The sequence below is a fragment of the Panthera tigris genome, chromosome A3 (assembly GCF_018350195.1).
Source record: "Panthera tigris isolate Pti1 chromosome A3, P.tigris_Pti1_mat1.1, whole genome shotgun sequence".
Classification (NCBI taxonomy): Eukaryota; Metazoa; Chordata; class Mammalia; order Carnivora; family Felidae; genus Panthera; species Panthera tigris.
The window spans coordinates 31,232,414-31,258,773 of record NC_056662.1 but is presented as its reverse complement, the minus strand read 5'-3'; the positions used below and the strand labels follow the sequence as shown (position 1 = coordinate 31,258,773).

Sequence of the window (26,360 nt, the reverse complement as noted above, 5' to 3'; positions counted from 1 at the left end):
TACCCGGGTCTGACTGTGACCCAGGCGGCCGGTCACCCTAGGCACCCGCACAACCCTGTGGAGATGGCCAGCAGCAAGCCCAGGCCGCAGCGACTGCCGCCAACCCACAGGGAGGTACTTGCCGCCGGAGAGTTCCGCCTGCAGCACACTCCCACTAGCGTAGAGCTAACGCGGGACGTTCCCGAGCTTGGGACGAGAAGGCGTCGCTCTCGGTGACGCAACTTCCGGCGCGCCGCCTCTCGACGCGCCACTTCCGCCGCCGAGCTGGACGGGAGGGGCGGGTGGCCGTTGGGTGAGGCGTGCCATGAGGCCTCGGGCGCCTCCGCTGCCAACCGTGAGCGAGCTGTCGGCGCGCGGGCGGCCTGGCGCGACGCTCCGGTAAGGCGTGCGTGCGGCGGGACGGGAGCAGAAAGCGCCCCCGCTCAGGCGCTCGGTGGGACCGAGACTGCGCTCCCCGCCTAAACCTAGCTTCGCGCCCTGGGTGTGCAGCGTTCGCCCGCCGCGGCCACGGCTGGCCTCTTTCCAGAAACCGGTTTTGTGTGTTCACCGTCTAAATTCGCGTCGGCTTTTAGTTCTCTTCCCGCCTAGGTCTGGAGACGGGCAGGAAGGTAGTGTCTTTGGATGTGCGTAGTGCCAGGCACTGCGCAAAGGGCTTTGCTGGTGCTTTTCAAGTCTCGCAGCCTTCGGATGCTGACGGAGGTTGGGGGTCTCGGTGCAGCCCGTTAAAAAGAGCCTGTTGGGAACTTGGACTGGTACTTTGAAAGCCTCGGGTTACGTTTTTCCTTCCTCTTACCCTTTGCATCAGTGAGCATTCGTGTCCCTCTTCCTCGCTTCCTGCTCTCTTTTATGTTTCGATGCAGGTGTATGAATAGGTATTGGCAGAGTACGTAAACTTTTTTCAAGAAGACGGTACAAATCAGAGGTGATTAAATGCCCTCAACCTCCACCCCCAAACCCGTAGTTTGGACTTTAAATTTCATAGAATTAAGTTTAGGTTATCGTGTAATCGGGATCGCAACACTTGAAACCTAGTATTTAATGCAGTGTGAGCTCATTTTAGAAAAGCATATAAATTAGCATACTTGATTCAGTACTTGATTTCTGCACTGGTATGTAATTGTTAAAAAGTGACATTTGCAGTTAGCGCAACCAATTCCATCATAATGCTGGTTGTTTTAGGCTGACTGTGGACCTCTTAAAACAGATCATCAATATTTGGGATTAAGTATATAGAAAGCACTTAGAGTAGTACTTGGCACCTAACCAACACTGGGTAATTATTAATTGATATTATTATAATGATGATGGTTATTTGCAAAGTGTCATACCAGAGGAATGCAAAGTCTTTATGGTTTCTGGGTTTTTTGTTGTTGTTGTTGCCCTTATTGTGAAATACTTCGCTTTCTCTTTTTACAGATACATTTCCCCTTTAGAAATAGCTTCACAGTCAAAATAGATTTACTTGTTTTATTCATATAAATTTGATTTTATGGAGGAAAAGCACACAAATTAGAGACGTTTTCCAATTAAAGTGTCATTGTTTTTAATCTTATCTGCTATCTCTTAAACTAGTGACAAAATAGTCATGATTTCATTACTGAAGTTGGTTTTGAATATTTTGGAAAAAACAAGTTTTTGTTTAAGGGAGCTAGAGAAGTAATTTGGGAAATGAAATCACTACTTTTAGTGCTAGGGGTGGGGCAGAAGGACAGGCAAATCAGAAGGCACTGGTACAGTGCTGATAACCAGAACCCATACCCATAGTGCTGATAGCCACATTTACAAGAAGCTCTACAGATCTTTGCATTAAAAGAATAATATCCGGGGCTCCTGGGTGGCCCATTGGGTTAAACGTGGACTTCAGCTCAGGTCATGATCTCATGGTTTGTAAGTTCAGCCCCAAAGTCGGTTCTGTGCGGACAATGCGGAGCCTGCTTGGGAGTCAGTCCCCCTCCCCCTCCCCCTCCCCCTCCCCCTCCCCCTCCCTTGTACATGCACTGTCTCCCCCTTCTCAATATAAATAAACTTAAAAAAAAAAAAAAGAATGATACCCATCAGGGGGAATCAGCAAAATGCTAATGTGAGTGTATTCCATATTCCACATTCCACCCTCTCTCCCTTCCTGGCAAATAGGAGTATCCCTAGAATATATGCTCCTCTTGCTTTTTCCTGAAGCAGGGACAGGGCCAGGCAGTACAATAGCAGAATGACTGAAAATGTGGACTTTGGTGTCAGATTTAGATTTAAGTCACCACTCTTCCACCTACTCTCTGTGAATTTGGAAAAATTAGGAGTCAGGGGGACATTGGTGACAAGGTAAACATGAGGTCTGCTTCTTGGTAAATGTCTTGGCTCTCATTCCACCAGGACAAACCAAAGTAGATGCATAATGAGAATGTTTTCACTTTGTCAAAGGAATATCAGATTTTAAGTGCAGTGGAGCAGAAATTGCCAGTTGCTTTGTGTGACATCACAGCCCCAAACGCCAGTATATCCAGTATACGTAACACAGTGTTGTCATTTGCAGACAATAACAGTTTTCTTTGTTTTCAGACTGTAGCTGTGTTGGCGTGGGCGTGTTATGATGCCGTCTCGTACCAACCTGGCTACTGGAATCCCCAGTAGTAAAGTGAAATACTCAAGGCTCTCCAGCACAGACGATGGTTACATTGACCTTCAGGTAAATGCAGAAGGGAGCTGATCAGACCAGCTGGCTCTGTTTCTGTTGAGTTAGCAGGAAGGCCTTGCAGGTGGAGGTTTTGCTAAGCCCCTGGGGATTAGAAGGAGCAGCAAGAAAGAAACTAAGCCCTGAGATCCTTTCAGCCATAGTTTGCAGAAGGAAGGACCTTGGTAGAGCAGTTTCAAACCAATATAAATATTGTTCATTTCTAAGAATTTTTAGTTGTGACACATGACACCAGAGCCCAGTAGTTGCAAATTTTATCTAGTGTATCTGGAAAATACTCAGATTATGTTTTGTTAAGTAGAATTTTTCTAAGGACTGTGTCATTGGTTCATTTACACTTTAGTCAAAGCCAGTTCATCTTTTAAGGGAGAAACTAACTGCTAAAGCCAGCAGATTGTGGGAATCTTCCTTCTTTCCTGATGTCATGAGATCCAATTTATTAAAGGTATTTTTTTGTGGCAAACAGTAAGTAAAACAGAATATTTATTAAGTTTGTATCCTACCCTGATCGTTGTTTATAAAATACTTAATGGTGTAACATCTTCTTTTGTCCACTTCCCCTCAGAATACCTTAGGTGGGACCAGGGCCAAGGAGGAAGTAGCAGGAACCCATCCCTTTAAATATAAAAAAATCAATTATTCTTGGCATTCTTTGGACCCACACTTGAAGGAGAAAGATTTTGTTTTGTTTTGTTTTGTTTTAAAGTATACATCTGGGAAGCTTCCAGCCAGTTAGGTCAGATGAAGCACACCTTAGAAAGCTTGTCTCTGATCTTAACTTTGAATCAAACTTATTAAATACAAGTCAGGTTACTTCATGGGGCAGGCAAGTAATGCTTGAGAAAAAGCTATTTTTAAAACCTTTTGACTATATGCTGACTTAACTTTGAATGCCAGACGTTACTTTTTTTTTTTTACTTCTCCAGAGCATGATGTTCACTCTCGAATCCCTGTAGGTTAGTACAGCCTTCCATGTGCCAGGCACCTAATAAACCTATGTCTAATCAGTGAATGACCATGAAGTGTCTTTTGTTTTTGTAAGAAAATATTTTCTTATGGTACAGTGAATGGTATGTGGAATGAGATTAGAAGTGGAAAGAGTAACGTTTTGCCGGGATTCCTTTGAGTGACTGTTAGAGCGATAAGTAGAGCTTCACCTCCTGCTTGTCCCTTTCCTTTCTGTCCCAGAGCTGTACTGAGTAGTAGGACTTCTTCAAGGCACACAAAGCATCCAGATGGGTTCTTATTATCTTCCCTGTTTTAAAGTGTCTGAGTCCTGGTGTTTTCATAACGCTCTGCCTTTTTTTGTTTCTCTTCCAGTTTAAGAAGAGCCCTCCTAAGATCCCATATAAGGCCATTGCACTTGCTACGGTGCTGTTCTTGATTGGCGCTTTTCTCATTATCATAGGCTCCCTCCTGTTGGCAGGCTATATCAGCAAAGGGGTAAGCAGAAGCATTTGTGGGAATGTGCCATGAAATCTTTAAAGTGTGAGCCTGGGCTCTGTTTTATATTCATATCTAGTACAGCAGATTCCAGCAGTAAGAAGAAAACTATTTTCTTCTAGATTTTGTTCTCTGACCACAAAACACGTGTATCTTTGTTTTGAGCAACAACAAGCTTGTCCCACGGTTTCTATGAGGTGGGTGGGAGCAGGTAGGCAAATTTTCCCTCTGAGATGTTGGGCAGTTTTCCGACTGTCATAATTTGGAACAGCAAAGCCAAGCCTGGCATCGAGGACTCCTGATGGATAAAGGCTGTAACTGGAGTAGAATGTGTTATTATAATTTTGCAGTGCCAGGGTTTGGGGAGAAGCAGTGAGGCTTGTATAGGTCTGGGGCCACTGACCAAGCCAGGACTTGTGACTCGTGAGTCTTATCCTTCTTACACTGGGTTTGGTTGGAGTTCCTGTTACGATTCAGTATTTTATCTTCAAAACCTAAAGTGATATTTGGTGTTTCTTTCTCTCAGGCTACATACAAACACTAATACAGAGTGTCCAGGTTGTTCTGAAGTAATGGTGATCATAAGTTATGTCTACTTTTTTTTTAAGAATTTATTTACTTTGAGAGAGTGTGTGTGTGAGTAGGGGAGGGGCAGAGAGCGAGGGAGAGAGAGAGAATTCCAAGCAGGCTCTGCACTGTCAATACAGAGCCTGTATTGACAGAGCCCAATGCAGGGCTTGAACTCACAAACCCCTGATCTGAGCTGAAACCAAGAGCCAGGTGCTCCAGATTATGTCTGTTCATCATTTTTTTTTTAATTTTTATTTTTTTATTTTTTTATTTTTAACGTTTATTTATTTTTGAGACAGAGAGAGACAGAGCATGAATTGGGGAGGGGCAGAGAGAGAGGGAGACACAGAATCGGAAGCAGGCTCCAGGCTCTGAGCCATCAGCCCAGAGCCCGATGCGGGGCTCGAACTCACGGACCGCGAGATCGTGACCTGAGCTGAAGTCAGACGCTTAACCGACTGAGCCACCCAGGCGCCCCTATGTCTGTTCTTCAACACGCACCAGGCCAGGGGATGATGGTCCTATTACTCTGCAGAGGGAACACAGCCAAGAGCTGAAACCGTGGGCATTAGAGAAATGAGTAATAGCATGTTGCAATAAAGTGGCTGCATGTGGCTTTTTTTTTTGGCGGGGGGGGGGGGGGGGGGAGACAGAGCAAGGGGGAGGGGCAGAAGGAGACAGAATCTTAAGCAGGCTCCACACTCATACTCAGCACAGAGCCCGATTCAGGGCTTGATCCCATGATCCTGGGATCATGACCTGAGCCCCTGCATGTGGCTTTTAAAAAATGTATCTTGAGTGCCTGGGCGGCTCAGTTGGTTAAGCAGCTGACTCTTGATTTCACCTCAGGTCATGGTCTCATGATTTGTGAGATCAAGCCCCAGTCAGGCTCTACAATGAGCATGGAGCCTGCTTAAGATATTTCTCTCTCTCTCTCTCTCTCTCTCTCTCTCTCTCTCTCTCTCTCTCTCTCCTTCTCTCCTTCTCTGTCGCTCTCTGTCTGTCTCTCCCCCTCCTCTCCCTCTCTCCCTCCTTCTCTCTCCCTCTCCCCCCGCCTCTGTCCTTCTCCCTTCCTTGTGCGCGCTCTCTCTCTCTAAAATTAAAGAAAAATAAATGTATCTGATCTGTTTTTGGTTCTTAATCTATTTAAAATTATTAAATGGCTGCCAGATGCTTACTTGCTGCAATCTGCGTTTGAACACTTCACTTCAAGACTGTGCCTTCGGTTAACTTTCATTGCAACATGCAGTATCAGTTTAATTATAAAATTTGAGGTTGGAGGTGAGATCCACATGCAGCAAATATCATTTTACCTTGGATAATTTGTTTGCCTTGTGTGGTTTTTCAAAAGACTGCTTTATAAGTAAGGGTAAAAATGGGTTTGGTTTCTTTTTCAAGTTTGTTCATTTATTTCGAGAGAGGGAGAAAGTGGGGAAGGAGCGGATAGAGAGGAAAAGAGAGAGAATCCCAAGCAGGCTCCACACTGTCTGCACAGAGCCCAACCTGGGGTTCGATCTTGTGAATCATGAGATCATGACCTAAGCTGAAATCAAGAGTTGAAGTCTTAACTGACTGAGCCAACCAGGCACCCCACATTTTGCTGGTATTCCTGAGTGTGCATCTTCAGTATACATCTGTAACAGTTTTTACATAAATCCAAGGGCGCTATCTTATTATCTTTGACCTTGTTCTTCTTCATATTTTTGTTAGCTTTTGGGGTTTGTGTAGATTCGTGTTTAGTTTTGTTTGAGGAAGACTATTTTGTAAGGAGGTGCTGTGTATTTACTATGGCAGATTGGTTCTGAAACTTCAGTGTTAGTCAGAATCAACTGGCAGACTTGTTAACACATGGATTCCTTGGTTCCACTCCCAGAGATTCCAGTTCTGTAGGTAGGTTGTCAGAATCTGCATTTCTAACAAGTTCCCAGTGTTGCTGGTGTTGCGTCGACCTCATTTTGAGAACCATTGCATTGCATTAGGAAGCACATAATGGTTATCCTGATTTTTAGTTGCTATTAAGATAAATTGGTGTGTTTGAATGTCTTCAGCCTAATTCATTTATTATAAACTTCTCTATCACCCTTTGTACTAATGAATCCAGTTTGGTCATTTTCTGCATTTATCAGCTGAAATTCTGCTATAAAGAACTTTTCAAATCTATCTGATTACCCCAGAATATAATATGTGTAGTGAAGGTAGGAAGAATGTTTATTCCTCTTCCACAACTTTTATAAAAACATACCTTGCAACTTCAACAGGTGATCAAATGGTTAGAATCATTATAAACTCATGTTTTTTACATATTTGTCTCAGTCCTAATCCATATTCTTTTTAATATCTAAACTGTCCCGTATTTGGCCAGTAGGACCTCTGTGTGTTACTCTTGTGTCTTTTAAACCTGACCCACGTAGTCTTTGATAGCTTTTTTGCTTTCTGGCACAGCAGGTTATCCTAGGCCCATCTGTACATTGCCTGTCCCCCAACTAATAAACAACCAATTCTCTGAGGAGCCCTGGTTTCTTTATAGGAGGTAGATTTAGAGAGGTCACAAATTGGTCATTAATGGTACTCATGCTTTGGTTTTCATAGTTTCTGGGCCTTTTCAGTGACAGAATTAGGAAATAGATTTTTAAAAAAAATTTTTCAATGTTTATTTATTTATTCTTTTTAATTATTATTATTTTTTTTAACATTCGTTTATTTTTGAGACAGAGCATGAACAGGGGAGGGTCAGAGAAAGAGGGAGACACAGAATCTGAAACAGGCTCCAGGCTCTGAGCGGTCAGCACAGAGCCCAGTGTGGGGCTTGAACCCACGAACCATGAGATCATGACCTGAGCCAAAGTTGGACGCTTAACCGACTGAGCCACCCAGGCGCCCCAATGTTTATTTTTGAGAGAGAGGCAGAATGCGAATGGGGCAGGGGCAGAGAGAGAGGGAGACACAGAATCTGAGGCAGGCTCCATACTCTGAGCTATCAGCACTGAGCCCAGTGTGGTTCAAACTCTCGAACTCAGGTCATGACCTGAGCTGAAATCGGATGCTTAATCGACTGAGCCACCCAGACACCGTGATACCTTTTTTTTTTCATGTTTATTTGTATTTGAGAGAGAGAGAGAGAGCAAGCCTGAGTACACATGGGAGAGGGGCAGAAGAGAGGGAGACTGAGGATCCCAAGCAGGCTCCACGCTGACAGCAGAGCCCGGCATAGGGCTTGAACTCAGGAACTGCAAGTTCCTGAGCCAAAGTCAGACACTTGACTGACTGAGCCACCCAGGCGCCCCAGGAAATAGATATCTTTTAGACAATAATTTCAAGTGCAAATTTAAGATTAGAGTTGAACTCAATTTCTTTGATTTTTATATGTATGCCTGTCCTGATGATCGCGATATCTTGCCTTCCTTACCTTAGTGTATGTTACACATATAATAGCTTTAAAATAAGTGTGAATGTTAATGCTAAGTATAAAAAGGCTGAATGCGCTGTAAGTTTTCTTTGTAATTCTTTTAATCCTTAGGATATGTCCTTTTAGGGTTGTACAGTCAATATCCTGCAAAAGATAAAAGAAGCAGGAAAAACAAGAAAACAAAAGTAGCACCAAGTATGTCAATTGTGAGAGTTGTAGACTTTATTGTTGTTGATGTTCACATAGTCCCATCTTTGGCCTGAGAGAGCCCCTTCAAGTTCTCTTTTCTTGTTTTGTTTGTTTTTTTCCTTCCTGGGTTTTAAGCTTGTTGAGTCATTGTGTGCAGCTGAGGCTGCTTGCCTTACATGTATTACCTCCTTTCGTTTTTCTGTAGCCATAGGAGGCAAATACTCCTGTTGCTGTTTTTGAATGAAGCAACCAAAATTATACTGAGTAGCTAACCTGTCAGTGTACATTGTGTAAGTAGCCCTGTTTAAATGAGATTTTTAGATTGGGTTTAAATCTTTAGATGAGGGAAAGCCTACAAATAATGGGAAAAATCACAAAAAGAGGATAGGTTTAACTGTATAAACGTTTAAAACTATACATAAAGACAAGACACAGAGCAGTTTTATAAAGGTGGATTCATTCAATACACTTATATGTTGGGTGCAGCTGGGAATACAGGGATGAACAAAGTCCTTGCCTTCAGGGAACTCCCCAAATATTTGAAGCCCTGCTGATAAAGAGACTAAACGTCATTCCTTCCTCTTTGACCTGGGAATTGTGCTCATGGGAATATACACTAAAGAAATACTCTGAAAAATGCAGATGAAGTTTATTGTGGTATTCTGTGCAGTCGGCCGTGTGTGTGTGTGTGTGTGTGTGTGTGAGAGAGAGAGAGAGAGAGAGAGAGAGAGAGAGGTGTGGTTGAGTAAAATTGCGGTGTATCCATTACAGTGGAATGATAGACACCATTAGTTGACATATAATGTATCAGCTTCAGGTGTACAACATGATTCAATATATGTATAGATTGGGAGATAATCATCACCACACATAGTTACAGGTTTTTTTTTGTGATAAGAACTTTTAAAGATCTGTGTCAGCAACTTTCTGACATAAAACACAGTATTGTTAATTGTGGTCACATGCTGTACATTGCATCTCCAGAACTTACTTATTTTGTAACTGGAAGTTTGTACCTTCTGACTGTTTTCACCGTTTTGCATATCTCCCAATGAAGAGCTTTTCATAATATTTTGGCAATTGCTTGTGAAAATAGGGCACAGGGTATGGTGTGTTTACAACTGAAAACTAGAATGGAGAAACTAGAAATAAGTTCTTTCTTTATAATATTTAGTGCTTTGCAGTTTTTCTACATTTTATAATAAGGAGGAAAAGAGATGTAAACCTGTTCCCTTTGGTATATTTGGGTATTCTACCCAAAGGAAATACCCTGAAGAGTAAAATACTGATATGTGGATTGAACCCATGGCTTTATTTAAAATTTACGATTTGTGTGGTGCTAATGTGTTTGCCTCCTTCTGCCACCAGGGGGCAGACCGGGCCGTTCCCGTCCTGATCATTGGCATCCTGGTGTTCCTGCCAGGATTTTACCACCTGCGCATCGCCTACTATGCATCCAAAGGCTACCGGGGTTACTCCTACGATGACATTCCAGATTTTGATGACTAGCACCTGCCCTCAACCCTGAGGAGAAGAGTCACAGATGGGACTGAGACCAGCTTTAAGATACGGAGCAGAAACTGTGGTTAAGGGCTAAAGAATTCTGCAAGTTGCAGACGTTCAACAAAAGAATGGCCAGATTTTATGGGTCCATCCTCAGGATGTCAACTGAGCTTACAGTTACCAATTAACTAATTAGAGCATGCTCTGTTTTTCGTCTCCTGGCCCTAGCAAAAGCTGACAAGTTTTTCCACACGAATATGTGTCTTGGAAGGGTAGCAGTGTTCGTGGTGTGGGAAAGCAGGAGGTTATTCTGTAGTGGGAAGTGTTACTGCTACCATCCTTTTTAGCTTTCAGCATTTCTTTTACATAGTCTTCATTGTCGGTTTGTTCTGGTGGCAAATGGAAGAATTCAGTGTCTCAGACTTCCTGTTACTAGTAATTTATTTTGAAAACATTGAAGTATCTTATCCCTACACTCATCTCTAACTTTGTGTTCTAGTGGAAGATCTTGGCAAAATCAAGTGTCAGCGTGGGTGCAGTTTTACTTGGTTTCTTATGAGCAGCAGCCAGGACTTTTTAAAATCTCAGATCAAGTTTCCAAAAGGTAGACACTTGCTCTGTTCATCCATCCTTAGCTCTGATTTGGCCTACCAGTAAGCTGGCCAGCATATAATTTGGGTCATTCTGTTCTTTGTAGATCAAGGTGTTCTGTATACCATGCCTTTAAGGACTGAACTTTTGGCTGTTTCCTAAGGAAGAGGTACAGATAAGTGGTTATCATTTAGAGATTATAAGCCTGTTGTTAGCACCTTATATTATGATGTCATTCTGCTGAAGATCCCAAGACTCGACCTGGATCCCTAGAGGACTATAGACTGCCTTAGTTTGATTCTGTTTCCTAGCTTGCAAAAAGTGACATAATCAAAAGAAATTAAAATGCCAATATCTAAATCCTAGACTTAAAACGTGTTACTTTTAAGTGTGTTTCAGAAAACATTTAAAAAAGAATTGTTTTTAATGTATATTTCCTGAGAGAGAGACAGTGCAAGCAGGGGAGGGGCAGAGAGAAAGGGAGACCCAGAATCCAAAGCAGGCTCCAGGCTCTAGGCTCTGAGCTGTCAGCACAGAGCCTGACACAGGGCTCAGACCCACAAGCCTTGAGATCATGACCTGAGCTGAAGTCTGACACCCAACTGACTGAGCCACCCAGGCACCCCTTACTTCAGAAAACAGTTTAATGATTGTATGTCCCCCTTTTTTCTTTCTTTCTTTTTTCTTTCTTTCTTTCTTTCTTTCTTTCTTTCTTTCTTTCTTTTTCTTTCTTTCTTTCTTTCTTTCTTTCTTTCTTTCTTCTTTCCACGTGTAAAATTTAGTGATTCATCACTTATGTATAACAACCAGCACTCATCCCAGCAAGTGCCCTTCTTAATGGCCATCACCCATTTAGCCCATCCCCCCAACTACCTCCCCTCCAGCAACCCTCAGTTTGTTCTCTGTATTTAAGAGTCTCTTATGGTTTGCCTCCCTGTCTGTTTTTATCTTATTTTCCCCTTCCCTTCCCCCATGTTCATCTGTTTTTTTTCTTAAATCCTACATGAGTGAAATCATCTGATATTTGCCTTTCTCTGACTGACTGATTTTGCTTAGCATAATACCCTTTAGTTCAGTGATTATATATTTTTGATCCCAGTACCCAGGGCCATCTTCATTTTTAGATAACTGGCATTGTGGGTCGGACTGCTTCTCAGTTGTCCTTTTACCATAAGCTTATGGACGTGGGTGACTAGCAGCCTGGAAGTGCCATCAACTGAGATTTGGAGGGCTGTGGGTGGAACAGGTCTATTGGGGAAGATGAATTCAGTTTGGGATGTGTTCAATTTTACATGTGTACTCTCCATCCACATGGAACTGTTGAATAGGCAATTGCAAAGCATGGATCTGGAGTTCAGGAGGGAGACTAGGCCAGAGACAGAAAGTGGGTAGTCACTGTTGGAACAGTATCTAAAAGCTGGGTGATACTATCCACAGAGCAAAGTGCACATGGGGAAGAAGAAAAAAAAAAAACCTAGGGCACAGAAAACGGACAAAGCAGGGGGTGGCCTGAAGCAGCCTCCAAAGTTAGATGCATTTGGTAATAGGAGAGGAGGCTGGGGAGCCCAGTGCTCTTAATTGAAGTTCCTGGGCCTTGACACTGGAGACTTTGAGATCTATTATACTTTATCCTGGGAACTGTTTGCAAAGCAAAGCTCAGACCAGAAGGTTTTGGGCAGACCAAATTATTTGGTCCTTTTAATAAGGGTAATGATGCTGCTAGTAAGGGGAAAATACTCAAAATGGAACAGAAGGGTATAAAATGAGAACTAAGCATTTTGTGGTAGAAGGTAAATATTGTTCCCCAGAATATTGTTCCCCAGTCTCTAAGGTTGTCTAATACACCTTTCCAGAAGTGTTCTAAGCACATGAATGTACATATCCTTTTTTAAAACTCAAGTTCTCATTGTATAGGTCTATAATTTCCTCCCCCCCCCCCCCCCCCCCCCCCCCCCCCCCCGCACTTACTTTGTTTGGCAGATATTTCCATATCCATGGAGATCAGCCATGCTCTTTTAAAAAATCTACACTAGGGGGCGCCTGGGTGGCTCAGTCGGTTAAGCGTCCGACTTCGGCTCAGGTCACGATCTCGCGGTCCGTGAGTTCGAGCCCCGCGTCGGGCTCTGGGCGGATGGCTCAGAGTCTGGAGCCTGCTTCCGATTCTGTGTCTCCCTCTCTCTCTGCCCCTCCCCCATTCATGCTATGTCTCTGTCTCAAAAATAAATAAAACATTAAAAAAAAAATTAAAAAAAAAAAATCTACACTAGGGGCACCTGGGTGGCTCATTCAGTTCATGTCCGACTTTGGCTCAGGTCATGATCTTTGGCTCAGGTCAGGTTCATGAGATCGAGCCCCAAGTCAGGCTCTGTGCTGACAGCACGGAGCCTGTTTAGGATTCTCTCCCCTCGCTTGCGCTCCCTCGTTTGCGTGCTCACTCTCTCAAAAAAGAAAACATCAGGGCGCCTGGGTGGCTCAGTCGGTTGAGCGACCGACTTCGGCTCAGGTCATGATCTCACGGTTTGTGAGTTCGAGCCCTGCATCAGGCTCTGTGTGGACAGCTCAGAGCCTGGAGCCTGCTTCAGATTCTGTGTCTCCCTCTCTCTCTGCTCCTCCCCCACTCATGCTGTCTGTCTCAGAAATAAATAAACATAAAAAAAAAAATCTCATAAAAAAGAAAACATCTAAACCTTCATAATAATGGTGAATGTTTCTTGAACACTTTGCCAGATGTTGTGCCAAGCACTTTTATTACATACCCTGTTTCATTTTAATCCTTGGAAAAAACACTTGCATTGGATAATGTTCTTAGCTAATAGGTTGGACATTTGGTACTCATGAAGGCAAAGTCTGAATTCCCCTTACCAAGTATGAAAGCCAGATAGATGCCTTCAAGGCCTGGACAAGTAAAGAAGTGGGGTATGGGGGGTGGGCAGAGCTATAGACAGCAGCAGTGGGGACCAAGGTCAATTGTACACTTTACCTAAAAGCAGCCTTCCTCTCCCCGCTTACAGTGCTGGCCAAACCATGTGCTCTAGCTTTATGAGGATTTTCTTATCTACAACAACTGTTAGGCCTCTCTCTTTAGTCACTTCCAATGCTAAAAATCCTCCCGGATTGGATCAGCTGTTCTACGTCTAATGCAGGTTCAGACCCATTGCCTCTGGATGAGCTTCACCTGGGCACGTGGCAGATGCATATTGACTGCTTGCTTTCTGCCAGGGTTTGTTAGATGCTGGAGGCAGCGGAGCAGAAGTTGCAAACTAGTGGCCGCAGGTGTTGGCCTGCATTTTGTTTTCAAAAATGGGAAGGTTCACACGATCTTGCTTTGGGGCTCTTCTTGAAAAATCAACAGATTGTTCTTCCTTATGAGAGGCCCCAACCAACTGCAGCAAGGTAGTAAAGCAGCTTCATCTGAGCAGCGTTCTCCAGTTCACCAAAGTCCCCACCGTTGCTTGGTTACCTTTATACCCAACCTGCCAATTTTCTTCACTAAAGGCTGAGAGTGTCTTAAGGACCCACAAAGTCCAGCCCAGTGTTTGTGGGCACTTCGGTTTATTAAATGGAGAACCACGGGGCGCCTGGGTGGCTCAGTCAGTTAAGCGTTTGACTTCAGCTTAGGTCATGATCTTACACTCTGTGAGTTCGAGCCCCGCGTCGGGCTCTGTGCTGACAGCTCAGAGCCTGGAGCCCACTTTGGATTCTGTGACTTCTCCCTCTGCCCTTCTGCCTCTCGCGCTCTGTCTCTCTCTCAAAAGTAAATAAACATTAAAAAAACATTAAAGAAATAAATGGAGAACCAACGCTGAGAGTGCATTTGCACGTCAGGATGCAATGTGCCGCTCCTCTGAGGTGTGGACAGTTGGGCTGGTACCGTTTGACTCAGACGTTCCCAAATGACCCTCCCATCGGCTGCCTGGCAGGCCAGCTGCTCTTCAGAAAGATTGGGTGCCGCCTGGTGAGCCGAGTCTCCGCCTGGCACCCTCTGCTCAGGCCATCGAACCCAGTTCCCAGGCATCCCGTAAGTTCCCTCCAGGGTCCTGCCATGTCCCCTGCCAGCTGGCACAGAAGAGCCTGCTGTTCCTGGTGCGATGAGGGAAGCTGGTAGGGGGACAATAACAGTTTTGACTTTCTGCCGACCTTCCAAGTGCCCTAAACTAAACTCACCTGGGTTGTCTTGTGTCCTCTAAACTCCTATCTTGAGGCCTCTCTCCTAGATAGAGTCCCACAGGCTCCTGGCCTCACATTATGGTTTAATGCCAAGGGTAGGAGGGGTAGACCGAATCCTGTTAGCTGGGAGCTATTGGACAAATTACATCTCGAGCTTCAGTTTCCTTATCTAGTGGGGGGTAAACCAAGTCCTGTCTCCTAGGGTAGTTGTGAAGATTAGGTTAATGTGGGAGGGGGCTTCAACCATAGCCTGGCACAAAGTAAGCACTCAGTAAATGGAGGCTGCGGTCTGAGAAGGTGAAGACAGTCACCCCTTCCGCTTCAGGGAGCCGTGCCTGGGGTGAGGCTCGGGAGGGGAGAAAGCCCATCCGTATCCCTGGGGCCAACCTGAAGAATCTTCTGTTCCATGGCCGAACTGCCCTGGCATTGGGCAAAGCTGGCGTGGTGGTCGGCCCCAGCTGAGGCAGGGCTCCCCTGACGGAACCGGAGGTGTGACGAGGTCTCCGGACCCTGGCCCCTCTCCAGCATGCAGCTGGGAGGCTGTGTGCTCCAGTCCCGTGGAGCGAGAGGGGAAGGGAAAGGACCAAAGCACCGCAGTGCGGCCAACGGAGGCCCTGCCCGGGAAGGCCCTGCAGAGAGGGCCCTGGAGACCAGAGGGGATGCAGCTGTAGTGCTATCGGACCGTGTCACCCTGGAGCTTGGCCTTCCCTCGCCTTTCTTCCCGTGGTCCCTAGTTTCACCTCCCTCTCCACTGTCCCTCCTCAGTCTTGCCCCTTGCTATTCAAAGTGTGGCCTGTGGACCAGGAGTTAGATATGCAGAAGCTTGGGCCTGCCCCAGCCCTGCCAAATCCAAACCTGCATTTAAACAAGACGTTCAGGGGGTGCACTGCGTGTCAGTACCTGAGAAGCAATGATTTGGTGCCCTGTGCCTCCTAATCTGTTTCCTCCCTTTGGGGCTAGACCTCCCCTTAGCAGCACCAATGGCTGAGGGTGGGGGGGCACCCAGAATTTGTAGCTCCTCCTCCTTGATCCACCATTACTCTCCAGCTGAAACAGTAACTCCCAGTGTCTTGAGGAAGGTTCCTAGAAATGGCCTGGACACGACACAAGAAGGTTTTGTGAAGATCCTTTGTGTGAGCAGTGAGAAATCAAAATGGAAGTCCCGCAGATGGGGAAGGGCCATGGCAGGAGGGGAAGCACACTCTAGTGTTCCGGAGGTAGTGTAATTTAGGACCCAGTGAGAGGCAGGATCTGTTTTCTGGCAGTTTCAATGGAAGCCAGGCCTGGTGGCTTAGTTTACCCTGAACACTGGAGGTGCTGGCTTTCCTCCCTGGCTGGGTGGGTCTCCAGTGCCTCCATTCTTTCATCCCTCTCACTAACTGGAGAAGAGCCAACTAGAAAATGCTCCAGTCCTGGCTCAAATGCTCATCTTTTGAGAGGGTTTTCCCTGGGATTAGTATCCACAGAGTTTGCGCTTAGACCAGCACCCTTGGGACCAGTGTCCCCCCCCCCCAACTGAAAAGGTGACAACGGTGGGATCACCAACACCGCTAGCAGGGTTTGTGGCCTGGCAGAATTGGGAAGGTGACTGGCACCGGGCAAGAGTTGTAACCATGAGGAGCTGGGGCTGAGTCACGTCTCTGGATATAACTGCAGGCTCCTGTCCCCTGAGCCGTGATGTGAGCCTTTTAAGACTTAAGAACATATTGACAGGGTACTTGCTGAGAGTTCCAAGTTTCCCCTTCTTGGGCATGTCAGAATAATGCCAAGTATTTCCCCATTTAATGGCGGAGGGCAGCCACAGTGACACCAAAAGAGCACGGAATGATGCTGGCCCAAGATCAAGGACTCCTGCTCATTCTGAACACTGACTCAAGATGGTCTTCCTCTGTATTGCTCTCCCGGTGTTTATGCCCTGCCTCCAGCAAGGGGCCGGGGAGTCTCTCTCCACCAGTCTTATCTCATCGATTGGCCCTAAAAGAAGTTAACTTCTCAAAGCACAGAGATTGGGGTCTTGCAATGTAGAAGAACAAGGCAGGTACAAAGTCTCTAGAGTCGCATAGGTTTGGGGCAGAGCAGATTACATTTACTTTCCAAGGCCCAGGTCACCAAAACTTGAAACCTGAGAGTACATTGGGAGCAAAATATCTCCTTATTAAAACAAGTCAACTTGGAAACATTAACCAAAAAAGTAGACCACAAAGCTTAGAAGGCAGCTCTGTTTTCAGTCCCAGCCTTAATCTAATCTTATTTTATCTCCAGACTTTGTTTTAAATCTGTCTGTTAATTCACCTTGAATTCTACTTTTTTTAAAAGTTTATTTTGAGAGAGAGATAGAGGCGGGGTGGGGGGGGGGAGGTGGCGGGCAGAGAGAGAGAGGGAGAAAGAGAGAATCCTGTGCAGGTTCAGCACTGTCAGCGCAGAGCCCAATGCGAGACTCGAACTCATGAACTGCAAGATCATGACCTGAGCTGAAATCAAGAGTCAGATGCTTGGGGCGCCTGGGTGGCTCAGTTGGTTAAGCCTCCGACTTTGGCTTAGGTCATGATCTCACAGCTCGTGAGTTCAAGCCCCACGTCGGGCTCTGTGCCGACAGTTCCGAGCCTGGAGCCTGCTTCAGATTCTGTGTCTCCCTCTCTCTGTGCCCGTAACCCACTCGCATTCTGTCTCTGTCTCTCTCAAAAATAAACATTAAAAAAAAAAAAATTAAAAAAAAAAAAAAAAAGAGTCAGATGCTTAATCAACTGAGCCACCCAGGCACCCCCTGAATACTTTTAAGTTGATTCATGGAATGTTTTTTGGGCACCTACTGTAGACATTTGCCAGGCATCAAAAAAGAATCGTGGACTTCCTCCAGAAGTTTGCAACTTACTTAGGGAGACGACATCCATACCTGAACTAGCTAACCAAATGTAGTAAGTAATATTAATACATGCTAATTTAGAAAAGTGTTGCTCTGCTAAGTGGATTAGAAAGGAAAGGAGGTTCAGCAGGCTCTGAAGGGCCTGGTGGAGACAGGACTTGAGCTAGACCCCGGGCAGGTGGGAAGGAATTTGGGCTGAACCCCAACTGGCAATGGGTGTGCTGTGTCCAGGCAGGGCACTGGGAGAGTGGGGATTAGGTTGCCTAGATTAAGTGGGACTAGGTTGTGACCAGCTAAGGAATGAGAAGCTATGAGAGTTTTCTTTTTAAATTTTGTTTTCTTTTTCTCAAAACGATCAGCGCACATATCTTACGAAGTTAAATAGTTACACCAGGCTCGTTATGAAAATCAGCAGTTCTTAGCAACCCCTTCTGCCTCATCCTCCAAGGGACAAACCACCCTCCTTCTGTTCTTCCACCTGAATCTCTTTGTATTGACTTTGAGAGTTCCACAAAAAGTGTTTATATTACCCCTTCGAAATTTTTCAGTACTAGGCCTAATCAATTGACCTTATCTGGTAGAAAATGGAGATTTTGCTTTGTTCCCTCCTTGTCTCCCATCATACTCACATCCTTGCAGTCGTCCCTTTCCTCCGCATAATGGCGTGACTCAGATCGGATCAACATTAAATGTTGACGTGACTAAGAATATATAAACCCTATTTGCAGCTTAGCCGGGACACATATTATGACTTACTTCTCCCCTCTGGCACAACCTTTAGTTTTCCCTGGAGTTAACAATCCTGTTGTTTATTTACTTTCTACGTAACTGTCACTAATCCAAGCCATTCGATCCCACCATTTCCATGTGCATCCCCTGGAATTCTCTCCGTGTCATCTTGAACTCTCTCTGGAGCCTGCTGCCCTGTTCTCTGCCTGCTTATTGTCCCCCAGAGGTGAGGATGTGACTGCAGTGCCTTCAGCTTCCCATGTGACTTCTGTGGAGATGTCTGGTGCCCCTCCGATTCTCGGTTCTTCCTTTTGTTACTGTTTTTCTCCCTGGATGCCTGTAGGATGGCATTCAGTGTTCTGACATTTCACAATGACATGTCTTGTTGATGGCCTGATTTTCTCCAGCACAGGCACTCTGGAAGCTCAAATGTTTTAGTGTTAGGGGATTTTCTGAAATCAATTTCTTTGATAAGCTCCTTCACTCAAAGGCCTCTGTTTTCTGTTTCTGGGATTGTTTCTTTAGCCGTTGGTCCTTACCTTTTCTCTCCTATTTTTCACATTTTTGCCTTTTTTCCATAGTTTGTCTTTTTGATGTCCTTTATGGAAGGTTTACTTAGCTCTGTCTTCCAACTCTTCTGTCATACCTTCTGGTTTTTTGCTATCGTGGTTTTAATGTCCAAAGACTCTCTTCAGTGTTCTGGGTGTTCTTTTTATGGCAACAAAATTTTATTTTGTGGCCATAATATCTTTTCTTATCTTAATATATTATCAACATAAACATTCTGGACACCTGAATCAGGTGAATGAATCAGGGCACCTGGCTGACTTAGTCAGTAGAGCACGCGACTCTTGACCTTGGGGTTGTGAGTTCAGGCCCCACGTTGGGTATAGATCTTATTTAAGAAAAAAAAAAAAAAGACATAAAGATTCACTTATCAGCATGGCAGTCAGAATGGTCCTTTGAAAATATGTTCTATCATGTCATTCCTCTCAAAATACCTCGGTGGCTCTGCATCTGACTCACAGAAAAATCCTGTGTCCCTGTAGTGGCTGATGTGGTCTGACAAGATCTCTCCTCCCCCTGGCCTCCCTGTCATGGGCTGTTCCACCTCCTGCTCACTCTGTTCCAGCCATACCAGCCTCCTCAGTGTTCCCACCTTGGCACCTTGGACTTACCTATTCCTTCTGCCCAGAATCCCTCACTCCTTCAAGGTTTTGCCCAGATTGCATCTTCTCGGTAAGGCATGCCTTGGCCTCCATGATAATACTGCAGCCTGCCCACACTCGCATCCCACCCCTGCCTACAGCATCAGCACTCCCGGTCTCCCTTCTCCTGCCCGACTCTATGCTACCCATAGCAATCGTCACTTTCTAGCTCACTATTTAATTTTACTTATTGTGTGTGTTCTTCATTGCTTTCTGTCCTGTTCCACTCCCTCACCCCACGCCACTGAGAAGGGCAAACACCTCTGTTTTGTTCACTGATGTTCTCAGCACCTCTGAACCATGCTTGGCACAAGGGGCACTGGTAGTCTTTGTTGAGTGAAAAGATTTGTTGAATGAATGAATGAATGTCTTTGAGGATATTCATGGTTTGTTTTTGGAGTTTCCTTCTCCCTGCATGCCTTTCTTTTCTCTAGGTTGCTTTTTCTATTTCTTCACTTCAGTCTCTATCTCTCAGGTGATCCATGACTGTCAGCTCATGTTACAGAGTCAGGATACAAAACCTAGTGCAGCTTCTGTGCCTGGGGAAGGGCCTTGTTGACTATGGGATCTTCTGTAGGGACCATTCATTGGGGAATACTCGTGGTCAGTAACTTTCGATCTTTCCTTGAGGCTGGTCTTTCCCAGACAGGGCTGGCCACCAGTGCCTGAGAACAAAGTTGGCAACAAGAGTTGGGAGTCTCGACATTCGGTCTGTAGACTTTTACTTACTTAACTCCCTGTTCTCAGTATGCTGCTCTCACCTCACCTGTAAATGGTATCTCCCAGCCTCTCGGTCAAAAACCCTGATTTCACAAACCCTCTGCAAAAAGCAAGCTTCCAGATTTCTGCAAGGGTATTGGAGTGATCTTTGCCCTGTTTCTTAGAGTTGGGGAGGAGAGGTCGGGTTTAACTCATTTTATTTTTCACTTTTTATTGAAGTATAGCATACATAAAAGTACACAAATCAAAAGCTTGTTGTATTTTCATAAACACATAAAGTCTAATTTTTAACTAGACGTTTTAGCCAATCCATTCATGTATGCTTGACCTCAACTCCACTTTTAGAGGCACTTGGCATCATCAACTCCCTGAGTTTGGCGGGGGGCGGGGCGGGGGGTCCTATTATAAACTCATGCTGCTTCTCTGCCTTTTCACTTTCTCTTCTGCAATCAGGATTCCTCATTCTCTAGCAAATGGGACAAAGGTCAGAGTGGGTCAGTCTGCACAGCCTACTTGTCCCTGAGAAGCTGAACCGCTCTCCTAGGACTGCCCGGGGTCCTAAGGTCTGTGTTGGCCCTGGGTGAAAGGAATCTAGCTGTCGGTGTCCCAGCAAAGCTACACGCGAACGTTTTTTCTCTTTGCTCTCTGTGCCACAGATGAGAGGGAAAGTGAGCGATGATTTCAGTAACTGAGCCCTGATTTTCTTCTTCTTGCCTCCCCCTGTTCTTGTATGTGGGCCCGTTTTCTTATCCCCCCCCTCCTTCCTGCTCTCCTGCACGGATCCGTACCACGGGCTCTTTGCTCGTACCATGTTTCCTTCTTCCCCCAAACCCTTGCAGGGCCTGGATTCTGCTGTGTTCCCACCACCCACGCACAGAGAAGCTTGTGTCATCAACATTATACTTGCTGCTTGGACCTCCAGTCACCAGTGGCCTCTCTGTCATTCAACCCAGTTGCTAGGCCTTTGCTCACGCTTCTGCTGGCCTAGCCAAGTTAAAAGACATGGGCACCATTTCACTCATTAACTTATTTACCACAACTGCTCAATAAATATATGTTATGCCACTCTCAAAACAGGACTAGCTTCCTTCCTTTTCAATCTCTACCCTGGAAAGGACTCTTGTTTCTTTTCTTTAAGGGAAATTGAACTAGAACTCATTGTGTTTGGGGCACCTAGGTAGCTCGGTTGAGCATCTGGCTCTTGCTTTCGGCTCAGGTCATGATCTCACGGTTCAGGAGTTCAAGCCCTACGTTGGACTCTGTGCTGACAGTGCAGAGCCTGCTTGGAATTCTCTCTCTCCCTCTCTCTCTCTCTCTCTCTCTGCCCCTCCACTGTTCACACTCTCTCCCTCTCTCTCTCTCTCTCTCCTTCAAAATAAATAAAAACTTAAAAAACAAATTTTTTTTAATGTTTGTTTATTTTTGAAGGAGAAAGAGCGAGCGAGCACGAGTGGGGGGAAGGGAAGAGAGAGAAGGAGGCACAGAATCTGAAGCAGGCTCCACACTCTGAGCTGTCAGCACAGAGCCTGACATGGGGCTTGAACCCACCAACGGTGAGATCATGATCTGAGGCGAAGTCAGGCACTTAACTGACTGAGCCACCCAGGCGCCCCAATAAATAAAAACTTTAAAAAAAAAAAAAAGAATTCATTGTGTTTGAAGTTTTGTTTTGTTTTGTTTTTTTAAAAACGTCCTGTTGCTCTTTGAGATCCTTAGAAAGCCTTGAAGAGCCAGATCTGGCAAAGATCAGGTCCTGAGGCCCAAAACCCTGATTGACAGTCTGCAATGAGGGTAGAAGGCAGCAGGTCAAAGGCGTGGTTGTCTGTGGTCCAGGAAGGAGACAGATGCGTGTTGAAATATCTCTGGATGTGGCCAAGACTGTGAGAGTGTCTCTGGTCATCTGGGATCCGCCTGGGGTTTCCCTGCTACCTGGTCATTTTCCAGGCTTTGAAAAATCATAATTTATTTCAATATGGAACTGTATTAAAATTACCCACTCACCTCCAAAGCTAGTATACTCTTTCAGGAAAAAAAAAGTATAATATAAAAATATGTAGATTCTTTTTAAACCCTTTTCATTGTGAAATATACATATACAGAAAAGTGCACAAAACATAAATGTATAGCTTAAATAATTGTCAAGTGAAAACTCAAGGAAGCACCTGTCAAGTCAAGAAGCACCACAAGGGCGTCCCGGGCAGATGGGGCAGGGGTGACAAGAAGGTAAGAGGCGACAAAGCAGATGTGGCCTGAGAGCTGCCGGCTCCTTATTGCCAAGATATTCTAACGGGAGGGGTCTTGGAGAGAGCGCAGGCAGGTGAGATCTTGGAGAGCCCTCTGTGCCATGGGGAAGAGGCTAGCCTCCCGTCCCCTACCCCAGCTGCGCGTCCAGCCCTTCTCTTCACTCTCAGCTCATCCTCTAAATCTGGCAAATAACCCAGAGAAAGTATGACTTTCCTTTGAGGCTAGAAGATTAGAACAGAAAATCCCGGTCTTTGATCAGCCCATGAAACTCCTGACACTGGATAAAAACAGACTCTTGTGGGTAAAGATGAAAAGAGTCACATGAAAAGATTCAGGAACACAAAAGAAAATGGAGCAGGAAATTAGAGGAGCGTTGCTTCCAGTAACGGGAAATGTGTCCCAAAAGGAGATTCATGTTTGTGGTGAGATTGGAGAGGACATTGCAGGGGCCACCTGGAGCCTGGGAATTCTGCTTTCAGATGAATACTGCTTTCTACTCAGGAGTAGATACTCAGAGAAGAGAATGTTAGGTACAGTTTTTTTCTTTCTTAATTTTATTTACTTAGTAATTATTTTTTAAGGTTTATTTATTTTGAGAGAGAGAGAGAGGGAGAGTACACACAAGCAGGGGAGGGGCAGAGAGAGAGAGAGAGAGAGAAAGAGAGAGAGAGAGAGAAAGAGAATCCCAAGCAGGCTCTGCGATGTCAGTGCCAAGCCCAGCATGGGGCTCGACCTCACAAACTGCGAGATCATGACCTGAGCCTAAATCAAGAGTCAGACGTTCAGCACGCTGAGCCACCCAGGCACCTCATAAATTTATTTTAGTAATCTCTATACCCAACATGGGGATTGAATTTATGACCCCGAGATCAAGAGTTGCATGCTCCTCCAACTGAGCCAGCCAGGTGCCCCGAGAATGTTAAGCACAACTTGATGTGAGAGTTTAAAAATGAAAATGAAATGTACTTTTAGAATAAAATATAAATTCCTAAAATTGACTCAGTAAGAAATGGAAAACCCAAATAGACCCACTAACTCTAAGGGATAGGAAAGGGGTCGCCAAAGGTCTTATTCATCCAAATTTTGGACCCAGATGGACAATAGCATGGAAATTTTCTAGCAAATCTTCAAGAGAGGCTATCAATAATTGTTACATTCTAGAATCTTAAGCATGAGAAAATTTTATAAGCCTAGTATAACCCCTTATCAAATCTTGTCTAAATGAATTTTTTAAAAAAGTACACACAAAACTCACTTATAAATACTGTTTTTAAAATTGTAAGTAGGGGCTCAGTCGGTTAAGCATCTGACTTCAGCTCAGGTCATGATCTCATGGTTCATGGGTTCGGGCCCCACGTCAGGCTCTGTGCTGACAGCTCAGAGCCTGGAGCCTGCTTGGGATTCTGTGTCTCCCCCTCTTTCTGCCCCTCCCTGACCCGTGCTCTATCTTTCAAAAATAAATAAACATTAACAAAAAAATTTTTAATTGTAAATAAGCTATAAGCTCAAATTCAGCTATGAGTTAAAACAGGCAAAGTCGAAAGTGTATTAAAATCTTTTCTGTACTACATTCCTTTAATAGGTTAGAAGATAAAAATCATATGACCCTCCTGATAGGTGCCAAAGGCATTAGACAAAATTCGACATCTATTCCTGATTTAATAACAAAACTCTCTAACCAGCTTCAAATAGATGAACCTTGACATCATAAAAGCATGAAGAATCAATGGCAAATGTCATACAGTAAAATACCAGATGCATTCCCATTAAAATCAGAAACAAGGTATGGCATCCATTAACACCTCTCATTCTGGTTACACAAAGCAAAAGTGGGCATGAATCTCATTTCATAGACTCAAGTTTGCAAGACGTATGGTGTTCGATTTTTTCTGCCTTTTCAATAACTCCACTGAATTTCAACCACGGGTCACCATTCCACCAGGTGCCTGAGATTTACTCTTGGTCATTATGGGAGGGTCTCCTTGCCACCAGGTTTGCCATCTTAGTGGCAGGAGGGGAGTGTCCAGTGGTGTCAAGGTCTTCGGGAGAGGAAGCATCTGGCCCTTGTGTTTCCACACTATTATTTGCTGAGATGTCCTTTGTCTTGTCTAGACCTTAGGCATTGGTCCATACATGTACCCATGGTGTTGTCCCTTGTTCTCAGCTGCACATTTCCTTCCCCCCTCCCTCCCTACCTTCCACTTTCTCTCTCTTTCTCTCTTCCTTCCTTTTTCTTTCTTTCTTTCTTTCTCTTTCTTTCTTTCTTTCTTTCTTTCTTTCTTTCTTTCTTTCCCTCTCTCTCATCCTTCCTCCCTCCCTTCCTTCCTTCATTTCTTCCTTCCTTCCTCCTTTCCTTCCTTCCTTCATTTCTTCCTTCCTCCCTTCCTCCCTCCCTCCCTCCCTCCCTCCCTTCCTTCCTTCCTCCCTTCCAACTGAAGGATAGCTGACCCAATATTAAGCAAGTATATAAGGTATACATCATAGTGATTCAACAAGTCTGTACAGTATTCTGTGCTCACCACGAAGTGTATCAACTGCACATTTCCCTAAAGTCTCTGCCCCTGAGCTCCTTCTGCACCCCAGCTGGGCACGCGAGGACATCAGGTGGCCCTTGGGCCTACATAGTGGGAGTTTCCAAGGTTCTTCACTGCCTTTGGGCTCCTTTTGGATACACAGCAAATTATTCTGCTGCTCCCAGCGGCATGCTGAGTGTGTGGGAAGTGTGTGGGCTGTCTCCAATCCAGCCGTCTAGCTCTGCCCAGGGCCTTTTCATCTCTCAAAGAAATGATCGAAACTTGCTGCTTCCCAGGCTCTACTTAGAAAAGGGCATGGGCCCCTTCCCATTCCAATTTCCCAGTCTGTCAAGGGTATCTGTTGTTCTCCGCTGGCAGCTCTCCTCTCCCATCCCCCGCCCTCCATTTACAGAGCATCTGGGGGCGGGGCCAGGACGCTGGGACACATCTGAGGTCTTGAACCCACTTGCTTCCTTCTAACTCTCCTCTTTTCTCTCAATCCAGAATCTTTTGGTTAATCTAAAGAAGTTAATCTAAAGATCAAACAAGGTGGGGTGAAGAATCATTTTACTTCCGGTTGTCATGGATCAATATTTTTGGTCTATACACTGTTCGATGAAGCCAGTCGGCCATTCACGCGTCTGGATATTGTGGCAACATCGAATTGCTATAAAAGTTTCTAAATGATTCCTCTCCAGATATGTACCTAACTCATCATGGCCCAGTGACAAACAGCTCACGAGTCAGCAGTGGTCAGAGGCCACACTGAGTAACCCGGTATAAGGGCTCAGTCACCTCTTCATCTGTTCTTCTAAATGTGGTAAAGACATTCAAAAATAAAAATTCCAAGAACTTGACTTCCTTTCCCTGTGCATTTTGCTGTGTCACCCCTTCCCTAAGCCAGTAGGCACCGAACACCCTAGCTGCTGCCAGGCTGGAGAGCAGTGGTCATGAGATCACAGAAAATAGTGGAAATGAAAATCGCATCGGTTCACACAGCAAGTTTCACTCTTGCTGCAGAAATGAGAAGTATAAGATTTTTTTTTTTTTAATGGTGAAAGCGAGAGATTAATCATAATTTGTAAATAAGTAAATGTAAATCAATGTACAACCTACCAAACACTTGGGGTGCCTGTTTGGCTCGATCGGTTAAGCGTCAGACTCTTGATTTCCTCGGGTAATGACCCAGGGTTGTAGGGCCCCCTCTGAGCATGGAGCCCTCTGAGATTGTCTCTCTCTCTTCCTCTGTCCCACCCTCCCTCCCTCTCTCACTCTCAAAAAAAGAAAAAAAAAATCTTAAAAAAAAAAGAAAACATCATTAATTTGGGGTGCCTGGGTGGCTCAGTTGGTTAAGCAATGGACTCTGGATTTTGGCTCAGGTCATGATCTCAAGGTTTGTGAGATCTAGCCCCAAGTCAGGCTCTGTGCTGATAGCACAGAGCCTACTTGGGATCCTCTCTCTCTCTCTCTCTCTCTCTCTGCGCCCCTCCCCCGCCAAATAAATAAACTTTTTTTTTTAAAGAAAGTT

General features: G+C 45.0%; 1 protein-coding gene across 3 annotated transcripts; it reads left to right on the top strand.

Annotated features, from left to right (window-relative positions):
* Nucleotides 1-231: 231 nt before the first annotated feature.
* TMEM230 (transmembrane protein 230) lies at nucleotides 232-10,762 on the top strand. 3 transcript variants are annotated; one of them, XM_042980874.1, is made up of 4 exons: nucleotides 232-378; nucleotides 2,554-2,680; nucleotides 4,007-4,129; nucleotides 9,663-10,762. In XM_042980874.1, the coding sequence occupies exons 2-4, from the start codon at nucleotides 2,582-2,584 to the stop codon at nucleotides 9,801-9,803; spliced, it is 363 nt and encodes a 120-aa protein (XP_042836808.1). In that variant the 5' UTR covers nucleotides 232-378; nucleotides 2,554-2,581; the 3' UTR covers nucleotides 9,804-10,762. The 3 variants fall into 3 exon arrangements, with proteins under 3 accessions (XP_042836808.1, XP_042836809.1, XP_042836810.1); XM_042980875.1 differs by lacking the exon at nucleotides 232-378 and adding an exon at nucleotides 666-922; XM_042980876.1 differs by lacking the exon at nucleotides 232-378 and adding an exon at nucleotides 3,053-3,131 and having other exon boundaries at nucleotides 2,588-2,680.
* Nucleotides 10,763-26,360: the final 15,598 nt, after the last annotated feature.